Source organism: Acanthochromis polyacanthus, chromosome 11 (genome assembly GCF_021347895.1).
Source record: "Acanthochromis polyacanthus isolate Apoly-LR-REF ecotype Palm Island chromosome 11, KAUST_Apoly_ChrSc, whole genome shotgun sequence".
In the NCBI taxonomy this organism is placed as follows: domain Eukaryota; kingdom Metazoa; phylum Chordata; class Actinopteri; family Pomacentridae; genus Acanthochromis; species Acanthochromis polyacanthus.
Window position 1 is genome coordinate 27,965,914 of NC_067123.1, and position 26,065 is coordinate 27,991,978.

Sequence of the window (26,065 nt, forward strand, 5' to 3'; positions counted from 1 at the left end):
CATCACTACATCCATACACTTATGATTTATCTCACTGTAAGTGGAATGGCCTCACAGATTGCTTTTGTCCTTATCAGCTAATGCTCTAAATTCTCTAAATTAAGTAAATTTATCAAATTTAGATAATATAATATTAAAATCAGTCAATCTATTACCATTGGCTGCATAACTAGCCGATTCAACTTAATATTTTAAGTTTATGGATCTTGTTTTCTCAGATTGAGTAAATTTATACTTCCACAACTCATGTATGACTTTGAACAAAATATGTGAGAGTAGTTAACCAACATTTTAAAGGCAGCAGATCAACTTACATTCTAAAGTCAATGAGCTTTAAATGATTTACAGTGTAGTTATCGGTTTGTCTGTTGTCAAGGCCACTATCTTATACAGTTGGGTTTATAGTTGCAGATCAGAATAGCAGCAAAAAAAAAAAAAGAAGCTAGTAGGTCAGTGGTTTTCTGTAGTATTCAATCCACTTTAAAATGAATAGCCTGTTTTCATTTGAAATTATGTCATGACGCATTTATGTGAATGGACGGGTGCATCACATTGTGACATAAAGGAAATACTATAGTCTACAATGTATTCACTTAGGGAGGGCTGTACCTGCGCTGCCATTGGCCCGTGCTGTGTGACGTTGGTGTAGAGGGCGGGGCTTGCAGCTTTGATTGGCATCGTGTTCTCTGGTAGTCTGATGCGGGACCAGGACAGACAGCTGAGGGGGGTTTGAATGTCCAACCGGGACGGTCGGTGGACTACCGCGAACACGCACAATTCACAGGTAAGTCACGGCTTCGTGGCCACATTTGTAGACGCGGAGATTGTGAATCCATTCATCAGCCGGCAGTCAAACGGCAGACAAAGACACTTAACCGTGTTTGAGGTGCAGCAGGAGAGTTTGACAGAAGGAGCGGTTCGTCTCTTGTAAAGCCCGCTCTGTTTGGTCACAAGCAGCTGCATTCAGGCGCAGATCAGTCCGCTTCGGGCGCCTATTTTGGACTCGGATGCGCCCTCTTTCCCTTTTCCTGCCTAACGTGAGGAAGGATACGGCGGATGGGTTGTAGTCGTAAGTGTGCGCACGCCACAATGGCTCGGATGGGTAACAAAAAATGGCCGCACGTGTGGCGAGATCGGTGTGAACCTACGGTTGTCTCGGTCCAGCCAAAACGGCGCTGGCGTTTGGTCCATGGATTTGGCGCACGGGTCGAGCGCACGGATCTGGTTGGCCGTGCGTCACAACCGCGGCGTAAAGACGGAGCTGCAGGTAATAGTGCTGACAGGAGGAGAGGGCAGGAACGCGCCACTGTCCCGAAATGACAGACTGCAACATCTCCCAGCAAAATGAGCTGAAGAGGGGAAAAAGGCGCACGTTTTCTTTACATGACACCAAGTCAGACAAAGTAACATCAGGTTGAGCATTTTATTCAGTTTAGTTTCCTGGACAAACTTTAGAAACAAACATCTACAAATACTTGCTGAATGGAAACGGAGAATGGAGTGACCAATGTTTGGCACAGGCTGGCCGACCGGAGGCGCAGCCAGACGCTGCTATTGATTTTCATTTTTGTCCTCCACTGAAACGCATGAGTGCTCCATCTAATAATAATGCACTAACACGATGTCAGAGTCACTTTGTGGGAGCACTTAATCGAAACATAAAACCACCTACATATCACAACAGACTGCAGCTCTCAATGAATCTTGGGACTTGGCAAGGTTTGTAAGCAGTTTAGCCTCGACGCACGTGATGGGGGAAGCCCATGGACATACGCAACATCCTTGGGGATCCTTATTGGGAGGGGCTATAAGGGCCTCCAGACCACTGAGAGGGGCAGTATGGCTCTTGTTGCATCTAAACTAGACTTTATGGGTCGTTCGTTCTTCCTTTCAATGGTATAATCTGATTTGTTGAATATATTAAGATGAACAAAAGCAGCAGGGGAAGGAGACTGAGACAGTTGGTCCATTAGAGGAAATCTGCAGTCCCTGGGCAGGGATATCCAGTAAGACCTCAGGATCCAGGATGACCTTTATTGTTCTGCTGAAGGAGGTGGATTAAGGCGCATACACATGTAGTTAGACTCCAAAGCCCTCATATGCATCAACTATTCCTTCCAGTCAGCAGGCCGGAAAACATGAATTTCAAGTCAAACACGTGCCACCAACGTTGGAACGTATGGGAGTTGTCAGTGAGCCATTCAGAGAGCGAATACAACACTCTGAAGCTTCTACTTTTCTATTATTAATACACAGCTATGGGAGGGATGGTACAGAAAAAAAAGGAGGAGGAAGAGTAAGGGAGCAGGAGAGCTAGAGAGGAGGGGAGATGGACTGGAAGAACTGGAGTGACTCAAACCTCCCAGCTATGAACAAAACAAGTATCAGAGGACTGTTATCTCCAACAATAACTCTGCAGCAGGCTGCACCTCCCTACTGTTAACACATAACTGACTCCCTAACAGTTGTCACAAGCTGATTGCAACGCTGTCAGGAAAACATACAACTAAATGAGCAAGGAACCTTATGTCAGAATCGCTACCAGGCATGTGAGGGAGAATGTCTTTGGCAATTTTTTTTGCTGCAGTCTATCCTGCTGATTCACCAGATTTCATCAATCACTAAGATCTTAAAGGGGCATGCCACTGCAGATAAAACATGCAATTATCCATGTGTCATAAGAAAACATCCTCTATCCCAGACTCGAATCAGGAAAACTCTTCGAATCCCATTCACCTCCACACGCAGTAGCCGAAGAAGATAGCAGAATAAGCATGCATGTGAGATCGCTCGCATATTCTCTTATTAATACTCATTTGAACCGAGATCACATAAGGTCGTCATGTGATCACACCAGATCAAAGCCCCGTTCCTTTTTGATGGAGCTGGAGGATAAAACCAGGCTGGTTCTACAAAGAAGGGACATTTAATTGAAATTCTTTGGCAATTTAAAAAAAAAATGACATTGATAAACAAGGATATCTTCCTTATCTCTTCCCCTTTTCCCCAAATCACATCCCATTTCTTTACTATCCAACATCACACGGCATCACTTTACTCATCTTTTGAACTTTGCAGTCGTGCTAAGTGCTGTTGCATCACTTCTCGCCAAGCCGTCCCCTCCCTCTCTCTCTCTGTTTTACTTAATACTAACGATCAGTAGCAGGAGGCTGGAAAGGCGGAGAGAGAGACTGAGAAGAAGCAGGCCCGGCCATGTGGCGGGTTAGATTATGTCACGAGGTGCACGTTATTAAGATCGCTGTGCGTTCAGTGCTGAAGGCTTTTGGCGAGCTGTGTAATTATATCATCCCAAGCTGCGTGGCAAAGCACAGACATCCCACCAGCTGGAACATCACCAAAGAGGAAATTGAGGTCATTTAAAAAAAAAAAAAAAATTGGGTGATGCTTGGAAAAGAGGCAAATATTGATTGGCTTAAATGGTGGTAATTTAGATTTTTAGTGTCAGGTGAAAAGTTGAGGTGAGCATGAATCAGAAGAAGGGTGGACAGAGCTGCCTCCTCCTTGTTTAACGAAAAAGCTGAGCTCATTTGGCACACTTTCCAGCTATAACTGGTTAAAAAAGCATGGTTATGATAAATATTATGTGGATATTGATCTGCTAAGATGGCCATCTTAGGGGTAGCAGTGTAATCCTCTTATGGAGTGGCTGCGTTAACACATGGAGTGACCTACATAGGGTTTGTCTGGAGGCAGCGGATGATGGTTGAGAGGCATGACAGGACGGGAGGAGAGCGGTTGTATGAATAGCCAATCCACACACACACACACACACACACACACATATCCCGTGCCCCTCTGGCGCTCATTACCATACTGGGAGGGCCGCAGATCAGGGTTCAACAAAGTTTAAAAATTGCCCTTTGTTGCCCCTGAGGTCACCCAGGATCACCCAATGAAATGACATCTGGACCTCTAGCTCACTGGCCTCTTTTGTGATTCTCAAGTCATTAAGAGGAACCGAGAGCGATGGCCGCTCTCTGTGCACCACGAAGCCTGAGGCACAACGGGACGGAGAATGGGGTGGAGAGAATATACACTCGTGAATGGAAGGGCTCCTGCTGGATGGGTGCAGTATGGGTCAAGCTCTGCGTGTGCTTTTGTGTTTCATGGCCCCAAGGTGTATGGCACCGCACTCCGTCTGAGACTGTAAACTTACAAAATAGTCAGACTGAGGTTTCCTGCTAGCGTGACTACAACAGGAGGAATTAAAACCCCGGTTTGTCTGTGCTCTTAAAAGCATGCCTATGTACACATACACACGTTCACACGAGTAAGACAGCAGTGATGTTTTGTACAAAAACAAACCCTCTGATCCCCTCATAATCCCTCTTCCATGAGCTGTCCATCATCTGAGTGCTTGGCAACCAAGGGCACTCAGGAGGCTTTTGCTGGCACGTCCTTTCGTGCAGAGCAGCCAATGGCAGGCGGGATTGCAAATGACCATTTTCAGTTTTTTTTCTATCCCGAGAGGAAGAAAGAGGATGGGACAGCAGAGGTGTTAAGACATCAGAGGAGAGCAGGACTGCCTCGCTGTGAGAAGGAGCAACCTGTCTACTGAAAAACTGAATTTGTGATTTAACCCAGTTCCTGGTCCTTGAGATGACCCAGCTTTTAACATGTAAATAGGCTCATGGACAAAACTCTCTGCATTTATTACATATAAAGCAAACTCCCCAGAAATTTTCATGCACATTTTGGTACAAAAAAGTTTTCACTACAGTGACTTGGTCGTTTCTGGAAACACTGAAACAGATTGCAAAGGTGTTTAGCAACCACTCCTACCAAAGACTTTCTCATCTCTTCCTTTTCCTCCTCTCATCCTCCCAAGACTTGAGAGGCTTTTCCCACGACTCGGTCTAATCTTTAAGGATTGTTCTCTGTTCGTCTTCTTTTTCAGGACTCCTAATGTGACTTTTATCCCATCCTAGCTCTCCTGTTCTGTATCTCTTCCTCTAAAATTCTCTCACACTCTCTGCTCATTTTTATACACTCCGCTAAGACCAGGCTGTGACCCTTCTCGTCTTTTTTTTTTTTTTGCTCCTCCCTGCCCGTTTGGATCTTTGATTGGTCCGTCCTGCCTCCTGCTCTGTGGTGCGGATGACTTGTCGAGGAATCGCCCGGTGATTTGGCCTCCATTAACATTCTTCTGAGGGATAACTTTCACTTCCAATGAGCGTGTCGGAGCTGATTGTAATCTGCGTTGTGTAATGAATCAAGCCCTTATGCTCATACGGTGAAGGAGCAGTTCAAGATGAATGAAGAGACCCCAGTATAGCAAAGCAGTAATGACTAGCCTTCCTCTGCTGGGAATGTTTTGGCACTTGGAAGCTGTTGTCTTCTGCATGTTGACTAAAGAGGAGCTCAAGGTCAGGGGTCAAGTCAGCACTCTGTAGTCTGCCTCTCAGAAAGTGTATTAGCAGTGGCACATATCTTAATTTTAGGATATTTTATAGATGCTTTTAGCCTCCAGGTGAGCAGGTGGAACTTTTGACTCCTATTGGACCATCTTTCAAACACCACTCTCTCCTTCCACTGCTGGAGGCAAGAAAAACACACAGGAGGAGGCTGAATGAAATGAAGCTTGTGAGAGTGCTAACACATTGTTTTCTTGGTGAATGTAGACATCAGTTTTTTTGCAATAACGCCACTGCATTGTTTTATTTCTTGCTGGCTTGCATTTTCAAATGGTACATTTCACAATGGCTATTCAGGGCTGCATGAATGGGTTTAGTTCTGGCAGATTTTGCAGTTTTATTATACAAATGTTTTAAACATTGCGAGGTGGGGCAGAGGTCGTCTTTTCTGTCTACATTCACAATCACTCGAGAACAGAAAGCACTGAAGAGGAAGCAAGGAAACAGCTGAGGAAGAAGCACAAAGATCCTTTAGTTAAGTAGACGTAGCAATGCAGCAATATGAGAATACTCAGTCCTAAGTAGAGAGCCTGCATAAGGAAACTATGAAAGTAATGACGATGAAATGTAGTTAAAGTGTTAAAGGGAAAGTGCTGGTTTTGTCCCTCTGACTGATAAATTGTCAGTGTGTTAGCATCATGTTACTGTTGTAGCTGCTGCAGGTGGAGCTGTTTGGATCTACTTTACATACAGCTTTCCATACAGGGACAGCAGATACATCTGAGTGGTTATCAGATGATTAATGAGAGAAGGAAGGAGAGAAAAGGAAAACAAATGCACAAATCTGTTTTCAGATTTTCTGTGACCTTAGAATTATGGATAATTTGAACATTTAATAAAATGTAAAACAAAACTATTAAACACTGTTATTTCAAAAAGGTTGAATACCACCAGTTTAATTTTGGTCAGTTTGTTGTCTTTTATAAAGGTGTTATATTGCAATACTTCCCACTGGAAGGATGCACAAGAAAGGAATATTCGTTCACTGTGAATTAACTCAAAGCTGTTCTTTAAGTAGTTTTCTGGCTGATGAATAAAATCCATTTTCTGTGTAAAGCTTGCTCTAACTTCTTGAACCTGGCAATTCATCCTGACTTTGGATAAAACACTTAACTCAATCTCAATTCAAAACCGGCTAAGCTACTCGTTTTGAACTTTCTCGTTTATATTTCAGGGTCTTCATCAGTAGAAATGGTTTATTGTGGAACTCTAGATGCACTTAGTAAAAAAGAATTGTTGTTTAGATCACAGTTTTCGTGCACAATGAAAGTTTCAGAACCAGTGAGTGGACTTTGAGCTTATAATGAATGATTTTAACTGCTACAATTTTACATTTTCAGATAATCACACATTTTTAGCAGAGATTCATCAGCTCTCTTTCTTTGAACTATTCTGACATAGGTACTGCATCAACAAACAAACAACAAATGTGTATGCTGATGCAGGAAAATCAATAATGAGTCCACATTCATCTTAGATATGGGTAAAGCTCTGCATGATATACAGAGTGGCTGTGGAGCATGTGCATGAGTTTTGCAAGTGAAAATGAGAGGAGCGCCTTCCTGGGAGTGAATGCATACTGCTTTGTCATTACTTTCAGAGAATAGTGGCCATTTACTACGCTGATGGCAGAGTGCCAGCTGATGATGCAGGCCTCCTTGAATAGCTGAGGACAATCAATCGTGCGGGATGTGTTCTGTGCGTCGTCCTGAAAGAACAACTGCCTCCCTCCGCAGACGAGACTCCTATCTCGCTGCAGGCAGGGATGACATAGATAGATGGCGGCGAAACAAAAGAAAACTCATTGAGTGTGTGTGAGGGATCAGCACGAGTGTCTGAATGCTCAAGTAAGTGTCTGTGAGGAATGATGAAAACTGGTGGGCAAGAATGCAAGTGGAGCTGAATATTCATGGCTGGTACGGATGAGGCTCGCAAACTTCTGACACATCGTCTGCCCTCCCTTTTCTCTCTCTCCAGGTCTTCACAGTTGACTGATGAGCAGCCAGTAGGACCGGGGTTGGCCTACACCGACTGGCACAGGTAAACACCGCTTCCTCAGTACTAACACGCTGGAGACGTTTAGGGAAATGTTTTTTTTTGCACGATGACACGATTTTTGTCGGTTCTCTGGGAGAACTGCCAGTCTTTGAAGCAAGAATGCACTGAGCTCTGTTGGTCAAAAATATCCTCGCTTTTACAGAAGCAAAGAAGCAGCCGGTTTGCCAGTGTGTGTCCGTGTGGATTTGACTTTTGACAGAACTTTCTCTGTGCTTGAAAAGCCGGTGCTAATATTAATCTCTAAGGGTGAACTTGAAGTTTTTATATAACCAAGATATGTATGTATTCATTTACTGCCCATGACTCTTCCCGTGACTGTGATCGGCAAAGTGCACTTTCACATCAGCTGCTATTGGGCTCTATTATATTTGGTCAGAGCAGGTCAAGTCTGGTGTATAATATTATTCAGACTTGCTCCATTTGCTGATAAATATTCAAAGCTGATCACAGGTACAGTTATTTCTCATGCAGGCTCCTCTGTTCCTTTTTCAAACATCAGTGTGCCTTTTTGTTCGTGTCATTTACAAACGAGCTCATTCCTGAATCATAAACCAGTTGTTTTAATGACACATAGCACACTCTTACTTTGTGATTTCAGTCGTCTTCAAGAAAAAAATCTGTACTGACTCCCCATGATGCTGCTTTATGGCTTGTTTTCTTCTCGTGCAGCTGTTCAGCCTCAGTCAAACCCAGTGTGAAATCAATTCTTATCTTCTTGCTTTCTAAGGAGGAACAATTAAGTCGGCATTTTAGGGGGAAAAAAAACAACCAAATGTTTAACCAAATGAGAATTTCCTGTAGTTCTGTGGGAGAAATGTACTATAACACCACATACATCAGAGCCAGAGGTAGAGATTCACCATAAAGCCTTCAGCTGCTGCCAGACCGAGCAATGTATCATATTTAAGCCACGTAGAGCTGTTTGAACGTCAGATATGGCGGAAGAGGGAGGGCGAGATTCTGTAATCCCGCTGCTTTCGCGGCCGGATTAGAATCCCACGTCCTGAGCTGGGGGAGGGGTTGACTGGTCGAGGATGGGCTGGAGGGAGAGGCGGGGCGGATTAAAAGCCTACAGATTTGCTCCCTGCACAGCTGTGTCACTGTGGGAGGGGCCTGATGGATGGCGAAGGGGGAGGAGCCTGTTTGAGATTATTGTCACCTTCTGATCGCGATGTTGCAGTGTGGTTTAAATGACAGGAGACAATGACAGGAAATCATAAAAGCCTGATGGAACACTTGAGCTTGCATTGATTTAAAAGGTCACTGGATGGTGGTTTTTATTAGACACGAGTGGTGGGTCTAAGATGGTCAGCTGGTCTATTGCTGTGGCTGAGACTAAAATATAACAACTTTAACATTGTGTACAACCATCATGAGCCCAAAGGAAGAAGATTTCGCACCATCATTAAGTTTTTTGGTTTTAACAACTAATATAGCAACTACTAATATAATGCTTGGTAAAGGGAATCAATGACTCCTAACTTTTAGTTAAATATATTAAATTAACTCACTTTGCTCAATATGTTATTTATCGTTTTTGCAGATGACATTCCCTTTGATCTCATGTGCTCAGTGCTAATTAAACAATGTTAGGCAGACATGCTAACTACTAAACTGTAATGACAAGCATTATATTTGCTAAACATTAGTGTGTCACACTCAAAATAATATTGTTTTGGCTCAACAAAAAAGAACTAATGTAACCATTTGCAACACTCTTTCGATTTGTGACAATATCTAAAGAAATTATGTTCAACTAACAGACTAAAATGAGTTAAAGGAATGAACTACAATCAAAGGTGTTTTTAATTACCACTGTTTTCATAATTTGTCAAATAAAGTTCTAGCTTGATTGCTCATAAAATGAAGTTGTTCCAACTAGTATTTCCATATTATTTAAATGGAATTTTAAAGTGATTTTTGCTAAATTACCATACTTGTGCATAAAATGTTTTTAGTTGGTTAATTTAGAAATTTGTGTTGCTCTAATGTTAAGTCAGCAGTGGGGGAGAATTGTAACCCTGACCTCAAAGTGAAGAAAAATTTATTTATCAAGCCATTTTCATTGAATTTAGTTTAAAAATCAACTAATGCAGAAATTTGAATTACACACAATATTAAGTTGATGCAATTACCAGCATCATTATGTCAACCCAACTCAACTTAATAGCGTTTGCGATTTACAGGGTTTATAATTTAGAATTTTTATCTTGCAGCCATGCTTTTAATTAAGTGATCCCGTGAATTACTTTTTAGAGCATTTCCATTGTGAGCGTGTTCGCTTTTAGCTCGAAGCCACATTGTTCTTTAGTGCAGCTTCATTGAACTGCTATCAAGGCTGCAGACATGTCTTCTTGCCTCTTTATTTCCAAAAGACTCTCGCTGGGATGTGCTCGTGCATGTATGCCTTTTGCAGTAATACTTAATTTTTATCATCCATATAAAATGAGGCACCGAGGGGAAGAATATTTATTACGACAAGGCTTCTGCTAAGAAACAGTCATGCAGCCGGTAGCTTCCCTTGAAGTGTTCAGGCTCAGGGGGTGGAGCAGCTTAAACTGCAGCTCCCAAAAATGTGCATAATCCTGTCAGCACCTCGAGTCTACTGACTTAGCGGGAAGCAAGGTGGTAAAGACGCATTAATTTGAAGAGGAAGAGAGAAGGAAGAAAGGAAAAAAAAAAGACCAAAGAGGAGAACAGGCTCCCATTAGTCTGAGGGGGCTTTAGGGAGGTGGACGACCGCTGGGGGAAAACGTACGAGCACAATCTGCACATGCTGAGAGTTTCTGCACATTGCAGCAGCGGGTTGCCCAAACTCAGCTCAGAACGAGTGTGAATGAGCGAAAAGGAGGAGGGAAAAGAATGGGAATGTAGGGTCAGGCCCCTTCAGTAACTCTTATGTAAGATTACTTACATAATGACACATTCAACTGGTGTGTGTGAGTGTCTAGACAAGAGGGGTAACTTGACTTTGGGTGGGGTCGGGGATACAGGAGGAGGGGAGCCCAGCAGGAGAGGATTGTGGGATTATATATATGTGTGTGTGTGTGTGTGTGTGTGTGTGTGTGTGTGTGTGTGTGTGTGTGTGTGTGTGTGTGTGTGTGTGTGTGTGTGTGTGTGTGTGTGTGTGTGTGTGTGTGTGTGTGCTATCAGCTGATGGGGGGTGGGAGGTAGTACGGGAAGGTATTAAAGTCAGAGTGGAGGGAGGGGACTGGCAAGTACTGAATGCATGTCCACATCTGTGTATGCCATCCAGCTTTCTACCTCGCTCTGTGTCATTTCACGCCTGTCTCTCCAAACTTATCCATACATCAGCCTCTCTTCCTTTTCTTAAATTTCTCCCCTCATCTCTCGTCCTCCTCCCTCCTTTCCCCCTCGTCTCTTAATATCTTCTGATCTTAATCCCATTCCATTGTTGCCGTCTTTGTGTCTCTTCTCTCATTCTCTGTCCTCAATCCCCCTCTCTCCCTCTTTCTCCTTTGTACTCTCTCAGTGTTTTTGTTCTACTTTTTCTTCTTTTTTTTTGGAAGTTTAGAGGGTCAGCAGTGCCAGAAAAGACAAGATTGGAGGACAGAAGACATAGTTGCAGAACTGCTGGTGGTTGACTAGTGGTTAGCCTTTAGCATACTTGTGGCAGCGTTGAGGAGGAACAAGAGGGTTTGGCGATGGTCACAGCTATGGATGATTCCTGTCCCAATGGGGTACGGGAGGAGGAGGAGGAGGTGACGCCCCCGGGACAGGCTGGCGTGGAGGGGGCCCCGGCTGTGCAGTCCACCCAGGGAGCAGAAACGTCTGGAGGTGAGGAAAGGAGGAGGAAGAGGCGGGCTGTCACATGTTTAGATGAACAGAGAGATACTGTAGTTTTAGATTCTGATCTCAGATCTTAGAATCTTTGAGGTTCGTTGAAGCCTTCCATGAAACATTTATCATCTAAAAGCAGCATTGCTCGGCAAGTATCTCCCAGAGGGTGATGAGATTGCCAGATTTTTCATTTTCAGATGTAAAATATCAAAAAGTCCTTCAGAGAACCGATTCCCAACATTTACTGTCAAACCCCACAGCACAGCAGTGTCAGAGGGACTTAAGTTCTCCTTTATGGGTACCAAGCAATGCTCTGCATGTCATATTTGATTTAATATTCAGGTCGATTTGATCATGTTTGTTTTTAATACCACCAAGCAAAACCTTTAAACCAATCCATGCCTTTTTTTTTTAGACATTTAGATGTTAGATAACATTAACTATTTATATCATTCATCTGACAAATTTAGCTTTTTCAACTACCCATCAGTTTGCACTAACAAGTTTAATAGTTTACCCATTAATGCTGTGTGTGCTTCAACCATTTTCCATTACTGTCTGTGTACGTTTTATCCATTAGCTAAAAGTTTTATCACTTTTCCTTTTATCTGACCTGTTTATTCTGTTTCAACTCTCTCTACTAGATAGCTCACTATTTCAGCCATTTATATATCACTTTTAACTGTAAAAACTGATAATGTGGTAATCTTCAGGGGCTATAGCTGACTCAGAATGTGATTTTTTTCCCCCAAAAATAGTTTAGCTGCTTGACAGTCTTTCAGTTGAACCCGCTGGTCAGGAAGCTGAGTTTTTTAGAGGATCTTCAGCTGTGAGAGTTGCCTGTTTTCCCTCGAGGTGTCTCAGCTCCTAACCTGCGCTGCTAAAAAACAAAACACACTGAAGTGTATTTTTGTTATCAGTGATGCGTCTGTTGAGGCGCTCCTCCGATCTTCATCTCACAAGCTAACAAAAAATACAAAATTCCCACATATAATACAAGTAGCCAGGTCTTCTCTCGTGGGATTTGTCTTGCATTCCTTGAGAAATGGAGGTAGGAATTCTTAAGCAGGGAGCCTCTGCATTAGCATTCAGCGCACATCATGCTGGTAGGTGTAGATACTGAGGCAGTGGTTAGATGGTGAGAGAGACCGCAGACGAGTCCCACAGAGGAGGGAAGTAAAAACCAGGTAAGGAGAGTGATTCATTATGTAGATGAATGAATCAGCTGGAAAACAAACAACTGTAAATGTGTGGCGCTGTAGCTTCTCAGCTTTGGCAGCTTTTTCAGAGCAGACTTAGTATTTCCATGTATCTCAGAAGAACATAGATACTTTAGTTCATCTGGAGTTTCTTGCTGGGTAGAAATGATGTGGTTTCCAGTTGGGATGAGCAAGCACACGTAGCAGGGGACGAGTTTGGATGAGCAAACATTCCTGTGGTTGGAGGACGCGACGACACAGTGAACTCGGTAAACGGGCAAAGGTCAGTGCAGAGAGCACAGAGATCTAGATACACAACGCAATCCAGCTGTGTGTTCAAGTAGTTTAGCTGGATGTATGGCTTGGAAGTTAGTCGCGGTGTCAGATTTGTGCATTTTTCACTTGCTCTGTCTTTCACTAAAACAGTGCATGCTAGACTTACTAAAATTCTGACAAGTTCTCGTGTTTAAATGCAAAACGCCGGAGAATTTGGAAACATTTTGGAGGATGGGGGGTTGCAGTTTGACAAATTCTAAGTGTGGGTGAGCGTGCTGAAATCAAGGTGGTGGTTCAGCGCTTGTTTGTGGTTGTGTGTGGATGCTTTTACTACAATTACAGCTCTGCTCTAAACCAGCGTGTGTGGTCCCCTGCTCATTCACACCGACGGCTGTATATCCAAATTGACTTTTAGATTATGTTTTCTGTGTTGAAATATACAATTCTTCACGGATGACTTGGGTTGACTTGACTCCACTGTACAGGTTTAATAATCTGCAGTGCAGTTTTTAACCTCCCTCCCCTATTTTGTCCTTCTTTAAGAGGATCATAAATATTTAAGGTTTGTTTTTGCGTGGAGCCTGCTGTTTATGCAGTCTGTCTCTGCTCTGTGCTTATCAAGCAATGGTGAGGTATCTGCTTCACCGTGGGATAATTAGATTTTTTTTAAAAACAGTCTCACTACTCTCTTCTTTCTTAAGCATAGTTTTGTGACTTATGTGCAAATGAAGTGTTTTTGATAACCGCGAAAGAAAGACTGGTTGAAGTAATTTGATCATTTTTGTGCAGGAAAACTAAAAGAAAGCTAGAATTCAAATTGAGATTTTATCTGGAATTATAATTACAGAAGAAGCAAATGAGAATTTTGGCCAGAAAACACAGGAATGACAAGAAATGGTGAAGCACATGCCGTTTCACAAACACAGCGAATCCGCAACTTATCACATATAAAATGGCTTTCCATATGTTAAGAGAAAGCTGGTAAACATTTTACTCCACCACAAGCAACAACAGTATTTTATAATGTGTATGTTCAAGGCAGCAATTCAGTAGGCGCCACTTTTTTCTAAAGAGGAGGTCGAAGTATGACTTGACATGATGACAAAGAACATGAGTCAGGGTTTAAAGAGTAATAATGGGTCAGTAGAGCAAAAACACCGAGAAATCAGAGTGAATCAACTGTACACTGACTGCTGACTGGACATATTTACTACCCACGTTAAGTGCATAATGACACATGCTCACACACACGCACACATTCCCAGGGCGTTAAGTGTCTTAAATTGGCTTACACTGGCTTTGAGACATTGACATTTGGACGTTAGCGGGAGGATACCTACAGTCCACACCTCTCCTGCTCTCAGGATACAAGATTCAACAGAGTTCATTTGTTCAGACGCTTTCTAGCAACTGACAGACTATAAAACCAGGACTTTTTAGGCGTCAGAATCATCTGTTTATCTGCGGGTTCTTGTGGGAATGTGCTGACTTTTAGAACTACAGTTATGCAATTGTGCACATTCTGAATAGAGCAAGTCACAAAAACATAAGATGACCCAAAATGCTTTAAGTTTGAAATGAACAATGGTGATTGTAAAATAGAGCTTTAATTTGGGTGCATAGCTGATCCATGTATATAGAATAGAGTGCAAATGGACTGCAAACATGGCAGAAGGAATTTTCAACACCATTAATATCAAAGTATAGAAGTTTGAAGCCTTTAGGTTTAGTTTTGTGGTGCTTCGTTGCATATGACTCTCTGTTGCTGCGGCACTTTTAACGGTGTTCTGTATGTTTATGCTTTGGATGACTTTCACGCCTGGCTAAACCTCCTTATCTCTCTCTTTCTCTCTGTATCTGTATCTTTGTGTCTCTTTTTGTCTGTCCAGCCATGCAGCAGGTGTTGGATAATCTGGGGGAGCTGCCCACCTCTGCGGGCGCCAAAGATATCGACCTGCTCTTCCTGCGCGGCATCATGGAAAGCCCCATTGTACGCTCCCTGGCTCAGGTAGCACACACACATAGGTCAGGGCGAGCAGCAGTGAGCAGACTAACCACTAGCCAGCTCCAGAGGCCACCTGCTCCCAGCTTTGCTCTGCTTTGACCTGACTGAAGTGATCGAGTACAGTAAGGCTTTGGCTAACACAGAGTGCATAAAGAAGGCACGCATATTGTCAGTAGTGCATGCACCTATGATGATGAACCACTTGCTCCGACACACATCTCCACTTCTGTTTGATATCTAGTGTGCAGTGAGTTCAGTCAGAGGACAGCTTTAGCTCCTGCCAGACAGGCTGTTGTCATTTTCTGTTCTTCAGCTGCTCCCTGCAGGGCTGCTTGTAGAAATGACAGGATGGCTAAACATAAGCAAATACTTCTTTGACTTTTTTCACTGTAACATGAGACAGACAAGGGCTTGCTTACAGAGCAAAATAACCTCACAGCAGCACTCTATACAGACTCCAGTGCCATGGATGCAGTCAGTTCTGATCAGTCAGCTTTCCACATCCAAATAACTGCTAACATTACACAGAGAGTTACCTTTTCTTCCACCTCCTGTAAGGAACATGCCCCTCCCTGAGCTTCTTTGTCCTTCCCAGGCTCACGAGCAGCTGGAGGAGGTGAAGCTGGAGGCGGTGCAGGACAATAACGTGGAGCTGGTGACGGAGATCCTGGGCGATATCAGCAACCTCAAGGTTAAAGACGACAGCGCGGCCGAGCTGTCCAGGATCCTTCAGGAGCCGCACTTTCAGGTGGGAAACAGTAAACACAAACACAGTCAGAATGGGCTAAAACAGACATGCTTTCTTAGAATAACTGCACATGAACTGAGTTTGGGAAATAATGCACAGGGGTCCAGTAATATTTTTAAACAAGCACAGCATCATAGCATATTCTTTGCATCTAATTCCACCGACTGATAGAAATAAATGTACATCTTGCTGCTGTTTGACAGTAATTGAACCTCTATTACAAAAAGAGGCAAGTTGGGTATTCACCTTGGAACAGTGTCTCCCTGTGGGCTAAATGAGGAATTAAACCTGCCTTGCTTCATCTAAACCTCTGTTGTACCAGAGTGTCTATGCACACCGATGAGCCACAACATTGAAACCATCTGCCTGATATGTGTGGGTCACATTTGTGCTGCCAAAACACCTCTCTTTCATTGGGGCATTTGACCTCTGAGGGTGTCCTGTGGTGTCTGGCACATTGGGATGTTGGCAACAGATCCTTTGCATCCTGTGGGTTGCGGAATGAGGCCTTTATAAATCAGGCTTGTTAAGATGCATCCCGTAGATGCTCAAACAGATTGAGATCGTTGGAGTTTGGAAACCAGGTGAGCACCCCGAGCTGTTGGTCACGTTCCTCGAACCATTCCTGAGCAGTTTTTGCAGTGCAGCAGGGCACTACAGTGATATGTGTCAAAGTAATATTAATATAAATTTAAGGATGTTTCCCAGCAGAACATTGCATTGTAACAAAATGACCAAGGCCAGTCACTTCACCTGTTTTAGTGTTGTGGCTCATCAGTGTAGATCTTGTTTCTTACTACCTCTATTTTTGACTTATTGAGTCAGCTACTCATCCCTTTGTGGCACCTTTATATATGGCTACATCCAGATTTTGTAAATCGTTCAGCATCCCGTTATTGCAGTATAACTATTGAGTTCTTTTTTCTATGTGAAACATTTTCTCCTGTTCCTAGAGACATATTAGTAATAATCCTTATGCTGCCTGAGAAAGAGCACAATTAAAACCAAAGTAGCTGCCTCCTTTTCCGTAGTCTAATGCAATTTACTGCCTCTATTTATGCATATTTTGAGCATATTACAATCCCCTCTCCCTTCATTCTGAGCTAAAGTTTCTTGTAATGTTTTCTTGTATGTGTGTGAGTTAGTTTAGATTTTCTTCTCTCAGTGGTTTGCCATGCACTAAATGTGAAACTGTAGTCGTAGTGTTTCGACTGTAGTTACAGTAGCACTTCATCTGATGTTTTGGATCAAGTCCTCATGCATCAGTAGAACACTGACCTCTATCCGCGGACCTACCACAGGCTTTACATAGACTAAACCAATAGGAGCGAGACTTCTGAGCCCAGCGAAGCCTCTGCACCAACCAGAGCCCTTTGTACTGTAAGCTGAAAGATAAGACCCTGTTGACCTACTGAGGGAGAGAGACGGGGAGGGAGGGGAGGGCAGGATAGGTAGGAACAGGAAGCGGATATTACATCACAGACTGAACGTGTGAGTTTACGAGAATTCTTGCTTTCTTTCTTCACCAGAAATGATGTTGGTTATTGTGTTCGCAAGATGTTTTAAGAGGTAGTTCCAGTAATATCTGAAAAAAGCAGATTTGGATGAAAGCTGTTGGAGGGACACTCAGCCATCCAAGACTAAAGTGATTTGATTCAGATGATAATCCATATTTGGGATTTGAGCCATTAGATGATTGTTTTTTTTAATATTCTGATGAATGCGCATCTCAGATGTCCAAGTTTTATACTTTAGCACCTTTGTAGACAGTTTATTTTTTAGTTTTCGCTAAATCAAGCGCCAAAAGTTAAATGATACAAGCTGTTACAAATGCAGCAGAATTGCAAATTAGACAATTAGTCAGTAACGGTAGAGACTTCTTTCCTACTGTGTTCCCTTGAGGAAACTGTTTGCATGTATAATTATTGAAGCACTCGATTGTTTTACCGGCTGTTATACATATTTTGTCTCATACTACCATCCTCAGTTTGTTTTCCAGTTGAAATATCAAGGCTCAGTTTTGTCAGCAGTATTTTAAGCCACACTGACTTTTGCAAAACAGCATTCACTGCGGTCAGCTGACAATAATGGGATAACAGTAAATACTTAAACATAGTTTTACAGCAGCATAAGTATGGAGAAGTCATAAAACCAGCTTACTGACTTGGTTTTGATCTACTAGACTAACTGAGGTTGTAGCAGCGGTATTTCTCACTGGATTACATTGAGCCAGAATGTGTTTTATTGTGAAAGAAAGAATGTGTGATTACATCTGTCAAAAGTTACATAGTTTTGCTTTTAGCATTATTCCTCTCCCCCCAGTCACCTTGTCCTCCTTTCTGCCTCTCAGTCTCTTCTGGAGGCCCATGACATGGTGGCCTCAAAATGCTATGAAGTCCCGCCCCCTGCTGAGACGGCCAATGACGCAGCGGTGAACAGCGCTCTGATGCAGGCCGATGCCGTGCGCATGATCGGCATCCGAAAGAAGGCCGGAGAGCCACTGGTGAGAAAGACCCTGACTGAGAGTGTGGATGCTGCCGGGGGGCAGTTGTAGAGCACGTGACGGGGGGAAAGTGAATGATTGAGGGTGTGAGTAAATGCCAGAACAGAGGGATTGTGAGTGAAAGTGGATGAAACAAGGTGTGCACAGTTACATGAGGATGAAGCATCACCCTGCTCCCTCTTCCTCCCCTCAGGGCGTGACATTCCGTGTGGAGAAGGACGACCTGGTCATTGCTAGAATCCTCCACGGTGGCATGATCGACAGACAGGGCCTGCTCCACGTGGGCGACATCATCAAGGAGGTGAACGGGAAGGACGTCGGCAACAACCCCACCGAGCTGCAGGAGATGCTCAAAGACTGCAGCGGAGGGATCACGCTGAAAATACTCCCGAGCTACCGAGACGCTCCCGCGCCCCCACAGGTGAACAGAAAAGACACATGACATGGCAATGTAAACACAAAAGCACGCGCACTTCCACTTACATAACGAGTGTCAGATGTTGGGCGGTGGTACCAGGGCTGGTGATGTGTCCTACGGCCTTCCCATAATCCCCTGCGCAGGAATGTGAACACTGGGAGCCCTATTAATAACACTCCACATGCTATCTAGGTCACACTTGCTGTTTTTGTCTCACGCACACACTCCCAAATACTCACACACACGCTTCCTGTACTGTCATGCACCCTACATGAAAAGTACAGTAATTTATGACAGCCTTTGACAGATTCGCTCATGCATGCCCCTTTGGAGGAAAATAAGAAAAGAAAAAGACACTGTGCATCTTGAGCAAATAGACCTAAAGCTGAAAATGCTTATAAAAGCCCAAGCTGAATGAAGAGCAGTAAAAGTGAATGAGACATAATGCAAAATCACATCCTGCTCTGTGGCTCGGGGTGTGCTGCGCAGTATATTTTACTGGCTTGTTTTATTGCTTCCTCTGGCTGCTTGTTTAATCTAATCCATCGGCCAGAGCACTTACCCTTCTTGGCAAAAGCCTCCGCTGTCGGCGCAGCGTGAAGAGCTGTGTCGTGTGCGGTGTGGGACACGGGACGGAGCCGGTGTGAAGGAGCTGCTGTCATTGTGTGAGACGGCATGCTGAGGTCAAGCTTTTTTTTGGTTTTTGTGCCTCCTCCACAGTGACTAATCAGACTTTGAGAAATACCCTTGAAACATAAAGAATAATTGCAAGTTTAGTTACTGCAAAGGGCTCAGATCTGTGCCTCTGTTCATCCCAGGTGCATGTGCGGCCATACTTTGACTACAACCCAGCCAATGACAACCTGATCCCCTGTCGAGAGGCGGGAATGGCCTTCAATAAAGGTGACATTCTTCAGATCGTCAACCGGGAGGATCCCAATTGGTGGCAGGTGAGCCTTCCCCCGTGTATTTTCTTTCACCGAATGTCAGGAAAGAGCCAGAAAAATCTTGACTGATCTGTAATCTGCGCCAGGCGTGCCATGTAGTGGGCGGAGCCACGGGGCTGATACCCAGTCAGTTCTTGGAGGAGAAGAGGAAAGCGTTTGTCCCCAGAGACTTTGACGGATCAGGTGAGGCTCTACTGAATCACTGTTGAAACACTCCGAAGGATGCTTTCAGCTGGAGCTTAAACTCTCCCAAGTTTCCAGTTTCTCTCTTATGCTAAGCCGATGTTGAAAAGATAGATTGGCCTGAAAGTCTGTGAACTGGTTCGCTGCCAGACTTCTGTCACTTCTTTATTGCTTTTACCACTGAAGGCTGATTTATGGCAAAAAGGTCTGGATAGCGACTTTCAGCACTCAGAAACTAGTCCACGTCTGCCCCCATCTGGCTAAATGCTTTAATAGAAAACATGTACAAGTGCATACATGCTTTGTCTTGTTTGGTCCTCCAGGAATCCTTTGTGGCACCATAGCAGGGAAGAAGAAGAAGAAGATGATGTATTTAACAGCCAAGAATGCAGGTCAGAAGATTCTCCTCTCCTCTGATAGCCTCATCCTCTGTTTATGTGGTTGACTAAAGGTTCAAAATGTGCTTATACAGAGTTTGACAGACACGAGCTGCAGATCTATGAGGAAGTGGCAAAGGTGCCTGCGTTCCAGAGGAAGACGCTGGTTCTGATTGGTGCTCAAGGAGTCGGCCGACGCAGCCTGAAGAACCGGCTGATGGTCCTCCAGCCCACTCGCTTTGGCACCACTATACCATGTACGCCACGCTCATGTGTTCCTAAATTCTGCCACACTCCAACGCACAAAAAAAGGCTTTAAAAGTGACAACATTTAACGGAGTCGTCTCCCCTGTCAGACACTTCTCGGAGGCCCCGTGATGAAGAGCTGGACGGTAACTCCTACCACTTCACCTCAAGGACGGAGATGGAGGTGGACGTGAAGGCCGGTCGCTTCCTGGAGCACGGCGAGTACGACGGCAACCTGTACGGCACAAAGATCGAGTCCATCCACGAGGTGGTTGGCACGGGACGCACCTGCATCCTGGATGTCAACCCACAGGTAAGACAGAGGATGAAATGTTTCACAGAGTTAAAGGTTTGATGTACTGAGGGTGGATTTAATGTGTCAGAGCTGATATTTCAGAGGGAACATTTAAATTTAGAAAGCCATACATATCAGCCTATACAGAATGTCTGCATATTATACAGAGCTTTTTACCATTTGAGACGTGCTGCACACTATATTTATGTATATACATATACTGTATATATATACATAAAATCACATGGATCATTTAAAAAATCCAAGTCAGCATGTGTGGTAAAAGTCATACGGTTCGCTCCATACATCAGTAGAGTGCGTCGTGCTGTAGAGGTGCAGAGCATATCTTCAACTTCATGACATTTTTGGAGCAAAAACATCTTCGTCTGTAGCAGATTCTCCTTTTGATGTTCATTCCTCAGATGCAGTTTTGATCTAAAATGTTCCTTTGCATTATAGACACTAGATGTTGCCGACTTGATTTTTTAAGATGCGACTTTAAAAAATACATCTTAAAAATGTTAATATCAAAAAACATTTTTCTGTCCTTTATAGATCCAACATACTTTTTTGTGGATTTTACCGATTTTTCCACACTGATGTAGTTGGACATCTGAATGGGTCGGCATGAACACTACAGGGCAAAGGTTTGGAAGCAAAAAAGATCAGTTTCATGGGTATACTTCAAGATAAGATAAAATAAGATGAGATCTACTTTATTGATCATGGACGAAATTATTTTGCCAGAGTAAAATAAACAAAGGTTAGGGGAATATACACAGTTACAGAGGTTAGTAGCAAAATAGAAAAACAAATAATGTAAAGTACAAAATGTAAGTTTCTAAAAGTGTTTGTGTGAAGTGTCACAATGTGTTGGAACATAAAGTGTCTAAGTGTGTAAACTAAAGTGTCTTTGCAACAAAATATACATGACTGATATATAAAGAGTAACACATCAGAGTACATTTTTGCTATAATTATCAGGTATTTGTGTCTGTACTCTTGATTCTTTACTCACTTGTTTATTTCTAGTCATTTCTGTAGTATTTCTAAAGACATGGACACAGTTGAGATTTATTGGGATTTTTGTCTGCAAACTCTCCAAAGCCAAAGAGCTGAAGTGAATAATGCAAGTTGAGATTTTTTTTTTTTTAACTTTTGCACTGAAGTTGTGACTCCTGCAAATCTTCTCAATTCTAAAACTAAGCCCTTCTTTTCTATTGTTAACATTTATTCAGCAATTGCTTGGTAACATCAATACATACCTAAAGGTAAACTGAGGAAAATGATGCGCATCAATGAAAGCAAAGTCTAATTACATCAAAATCCATATAATTCACACTGTTTTTTTAAAAATTATTTTTACCTTTTTAAGAAAGACATTAAGAGCAGAAACTTGAAATTGCTTCCAAACTTTTGGCCTGTAATGTATGTAGAACTTAACTGTCTTGAAGAATCTCTCATTTTTTTGGTTTGACTCTTTTTGTCTCTCCAGGCTCTGAAGGTACTGAAAACAGCCGAGTTCATGCCTTACGTGGTCTTCATCGCAGCGCCAGATTTTGATACTCTCAAGGCGATGCACAAAGCTGTGGTGGATGCAGGCATCACAACTAAGCAGCTCACGGTAGGCTACCAACTGTCATACACAACAACGCACACATACGGCGATGTGCTTATGATAGCTACATGTAGCCACTAGGAAAAGAAAACTAAACATCCAGGTCTGCGCAAGTGGCGGAAGCTAAACACCTTTAGCCTCAGTAAAAATAGCTTAACCACATTGTAAACATACACAGAAGAGGTATTGCCAGGAAAATGTAGAGGTACAGCAACATGGACACAGCATTTTCACCTTGTAGTTTGCAAAAATAGAGCTACTTCAACTATCAACAGCAAAAGATTCTCTTAAAACTCACAAAAATCATGCTTTATGTGTAAAATATTGATCTACAGGTAACTCAAAAATGTTGTGTGCAAATTAGGGGTGATGCAATGTGCCAGTATTGACAATCACAGTTTATAAAAAGAAATATTGATATCATGTTATTCACAGACAAAACACACAAAGTTAAATATGAATTTGACTAATTAATAAGTATTTTAGATATTGCTACACTTGTAGTTCTGATTGTGAACTCCTTTCTTCCACAATAATCATGTACTAAAAGACTAAAATCGTGGAGTGGTGCCTAGTTTAAAGGCTATAACTGAAATGAAAAGTTCTACCAAATGCAGTACATTTTTCTTTCTGGAGTCATTCACTCATTCATTCTCCCTCATTCTTTCTTCTACTGCTTCTAATTTATCTTTGTTATTTTAAAGTCTGGTTTAGTTTGCCTGCACCTTTATTCAGGTCATTTTAGTTAATTTCATTTCTATTTTATTGCAGACTTTCTCTCTTTTATGCTTTTATTTTTCTCATCTTCCATTTTTTAGCTGTTATATCAATCAGTTTTAATTCTTCTATATATCTGTGTGTGCTTTATTCAACATTTCTGTACTGTTTTTGACTAATTTAAGTTTTATTGTGTTGCACTCTTACATTTGCCTGTAGAGCACTTTAAACTACCTCTATGTGTGATAAGATACTGTATATATAAACTTGCTGGCTTCTGTGCAGGAATGGTGACATGTGTAAAGTGTCTTCGGTCTACAGCCTTCATGTTTCCAGAAGTGACCTGTCCTTTGTGTTTTATCAGGACGTGGACCTGAGGAAGACGGTGGATGAGAGCGCCCGCATCCAGAGGGCTTACAGCCACTACTTCGACCTGACCATCGTAAACGACAACCTGGACAAGGCCTTTGAGACGTTACAGGCGGAAGTGGACAAACTGTGCAGTGAACCCCAGTGGGTCCCAGTGAACTGGGTGTACTGAGGACCGGAGCTTCCACTGTCCGCTCTGAGTGGGTCACCGTCACCCACCAGCATGTGTGTGTGTTTCCGACCACGAAGGCCAAAGCAGAGGAGAAGAGCTCCGAGATACTACTACTGCAAAATAACATAATTAATGAAATCTTCTTGCTCCTCCTCCTCTTGGGCCTGCAGGCTGTGCAACTTTTTTTCTACTCAAAACTCAAAGGGAAAGAGTGCTTATTTATTTTATAACTTTTTATGAAAGATCTTTCTATTCAATGTGTAATTCCAGTGAGAATGAAACAAAAAAAAACATTTTGTTATGTACGTGGGCCATATTTGTGCATTAATTTATTGTTGTAGTTACATGTCTTACTTGTAGTCGTTTCCCTTGATTTTACGTGTTTGTCTTTCATTCCTGATCGCCATCCAAGCTCCAGAATGAAGACAAGAAAAGGCGATGGAATACAAGATCTCTGAGCAAACATTGTCCAAGAAATCTGTCTGTGTCACATCATTGCCATGTCTGATCAAACTGTGTAGCTGTGTTTTATTTCACCTTCATTCAACTGAATCCTTTAGTGTTTTTCGTGTTGCTGGTCTTAAACTCTCGGATCAGCGTTTTCCACTGGAGCTTAAAAGGCCTGTTTGTGCACAAGCCCTCCAGTATGTAAAAGAAAAATGACTTTATAATTTTCCTTTTTAAAGATCAAGCACTGTGTCTGTTGATTTTGTCTAGTTTTGTTTTCTTTCTCTTGGTTTTTATCAATGTGGTGATTCATAGCGTGTAGTGTTTGGTCACACATGATCTTTTGCTTCATTTTCAATTGTCCGCTGTGTTTGTCTGGAGTATGACTGTCACAGTGTCACTGCCCATCATCTTTACCGTCTACATAAGCCAATCTGTTCATGTTTTTATTTCTGTGAATGTGGCACAAACCCCGTCTCTCCTTAATGGTCCTCTTCAGTGTTGCAGTATGCCAAAGCCCTGATCGTGCTCCAAATAAAGTCGGAAATTCTTAAATCTGATAGAAAATAATGTGACATTGAATGGTAAACACATCTAGCAAAGCCAAATGGTAAAACTGTAGAACTACTGTATGTCCTGTGATGTTTTTATGATGTCTGTCTCAAAATAAGTTCAATATTTTCAAACGGCACAGAGGTGAGGTGACCTTAGTTTTCATGTCAGAATCATTTCTTCTGAAACCCATCTTGCACTTCAGGAAAAATAAAGACAAATAAATTAGCTTATATGGATATTCTTTGGAATAAATGTTACATTATAAAATCTGAGGTGGATCTGTGCCAGCCCTCCTGCCTGTTCACATGTCTCACAGATTTCTTTTTACATTTCTATCAGCAAAGTTATGATGAATAAAGTTTAATAAATCTCACAAACTACTTTCTTATTAGATAATGTGCATAACATGGTAACATGTATTTGATGGGTGACAAATTAAAAAACCTGAACTTTTGACCTCCACAGAAAGCATATCAGCTGGCTGTTTAACACTGATGGGAGATGTTGAACCAATGTGTTAGACTCTCCACCACCATCAAAACAGCAAATGAGGAAACATCTTTTCAATGAATGGTGTCCGATAGATCCACAGCTTCAGGACATTGAAGCCATTTTCCCTTCATGTTGACTTTTCTAAATATGTTGCAGGCGGTGGGAATTGATGGGACTGGAAACACTCCTGCAATTTAATCAAATGTTTCTTGTATCATTACCGACATAAGTCCTGATCAGCCTGCAGCGGTGGATTTGTAGTAGGATCACCATCATGTGATCGTCATCATGCGGCTGACGTAGTGTTTACTTGTTGTCATAGTTACAGTGACGCCATGCTGCTATCTCGCAATGATACAGAAACGCTTAACAAATCCGTGGATCCAGACTACAAGCCACATCACTGCCAAAATCTAATCAGTTGGTCCTTGTGTCATTTCTGACCTCCTCTGAAAATTTCATCCAAATCCGTTAGTCCGTTTCTGAGTAATGTTGCCAGACAGAAATGTATGCCGATTATCACATAACTCTTTGTCGGAGTAATGACATATCTAAGTTTTATTTTTTTTTAAGTATTGGCATTAGTAACCTAAGCTTTCAAATGACACCACCAGTAACAGCTGGTATTAAAACTTCTCTCTGGTTGTTGATTTAACCCCTAAAAACTCATCTGTGTATCAAAGTTGCATATTTAGAAGTTTTTTTGTTTTTTTTTTAAATGAGGGGGGGGGGGGGGGGGGGGGGCTGGAGAACCCAAGCGCAGACACACAGAAACTGGCAGACTGGTGAATAAAGGCAAGAGATTTATTTAACCCCAAAAAACTAAACCAATACATAAAGAGAGAATTGAAGTGAGAGGACAGAACTAAACCAAACAACTAAAACTCTACGATAAACACTAAGAATACAAAAACAGAAGTCTACCAAAACTAAACAGAATTTACAAAACTAAACTAAGGAGGGGTATTCACAAGATGGGGGAACTGAATACAGAGGGGAAAACAGACTGAGGAAATCCAGGGGCAAATGGAAATGAGATAGGAATAACTGGATGGAGACTGAAGCGGGGCAAATCCAAAAGACAGTACTGAGTCCATGACAGGTTGTGAGTTTATGACCCAGCGGGGTGTGAGTGGACGAACAAGGCTTAAATCCCTGGAGGTGAGCCAGTGAGCAGGTGTTCTGAGTTAGCTGATTACTGCAG

At 42.5% G+C, this 26,065-nt stretch overlaps 1 protein-coding gene across 3 annotated transcripts; it reads left to right on the top strand.

The window, feature by feature from the left end:
* Positions 1 to 643: 643 nt before the first annotated feature.
* pals2b (protein associated with LIN7 2, MAGUK p55 family member b) lies at positions 644 to 24,749 on the top strand. 3 transcript variants are annotated; one of them, XM_022200597.2, is made up of 14 exons: positions 644 to 784; positions 7,413 to 7,475; positions 11,024 to 11,291; positions 14,659 to 14,759; positions 15,370 to 15,522; positions 17,873 to 18,025; positions 18,219 to 18,446; positions 19,262 to 19,393; positions 19,477 to 19,573; positions 19,897 to 19,965; positions 20,046 to 20,207; positions 20,307 to 20,509; positions 21,987 to 22,115; positions 23,191 to 24,749. In XM_022200597.2, the coding sequence occupies exons 3-14, from the start codon at positions 11,159 to 11,161 to the stop codon at positions 23,365 to 23,367; spliced, it is 1,737 nt and encodes a 578-aa protein (XP_022056289.1). In that variant the 5' UTR covers positions 644 to 784; positions 7,413 to 7,475; positions 11,024 to 11,158; the 3' UTR covers positions 23,368 to 24,749. The 3 variants fall into 3 exon arrangements, with proteins under 3 accessions (XP_022056289.1, XP_022056288.1, XP_022056291.1); XM_022200596.2 differs by having other exon boundaries at positions 11,029 to 11,291; XM_022200599.2 differs by lacking the exon at positions 11,024 to 11,291.
* Positions 24,750 to 26,065: the final 1,316 nt, after the last annotated feature.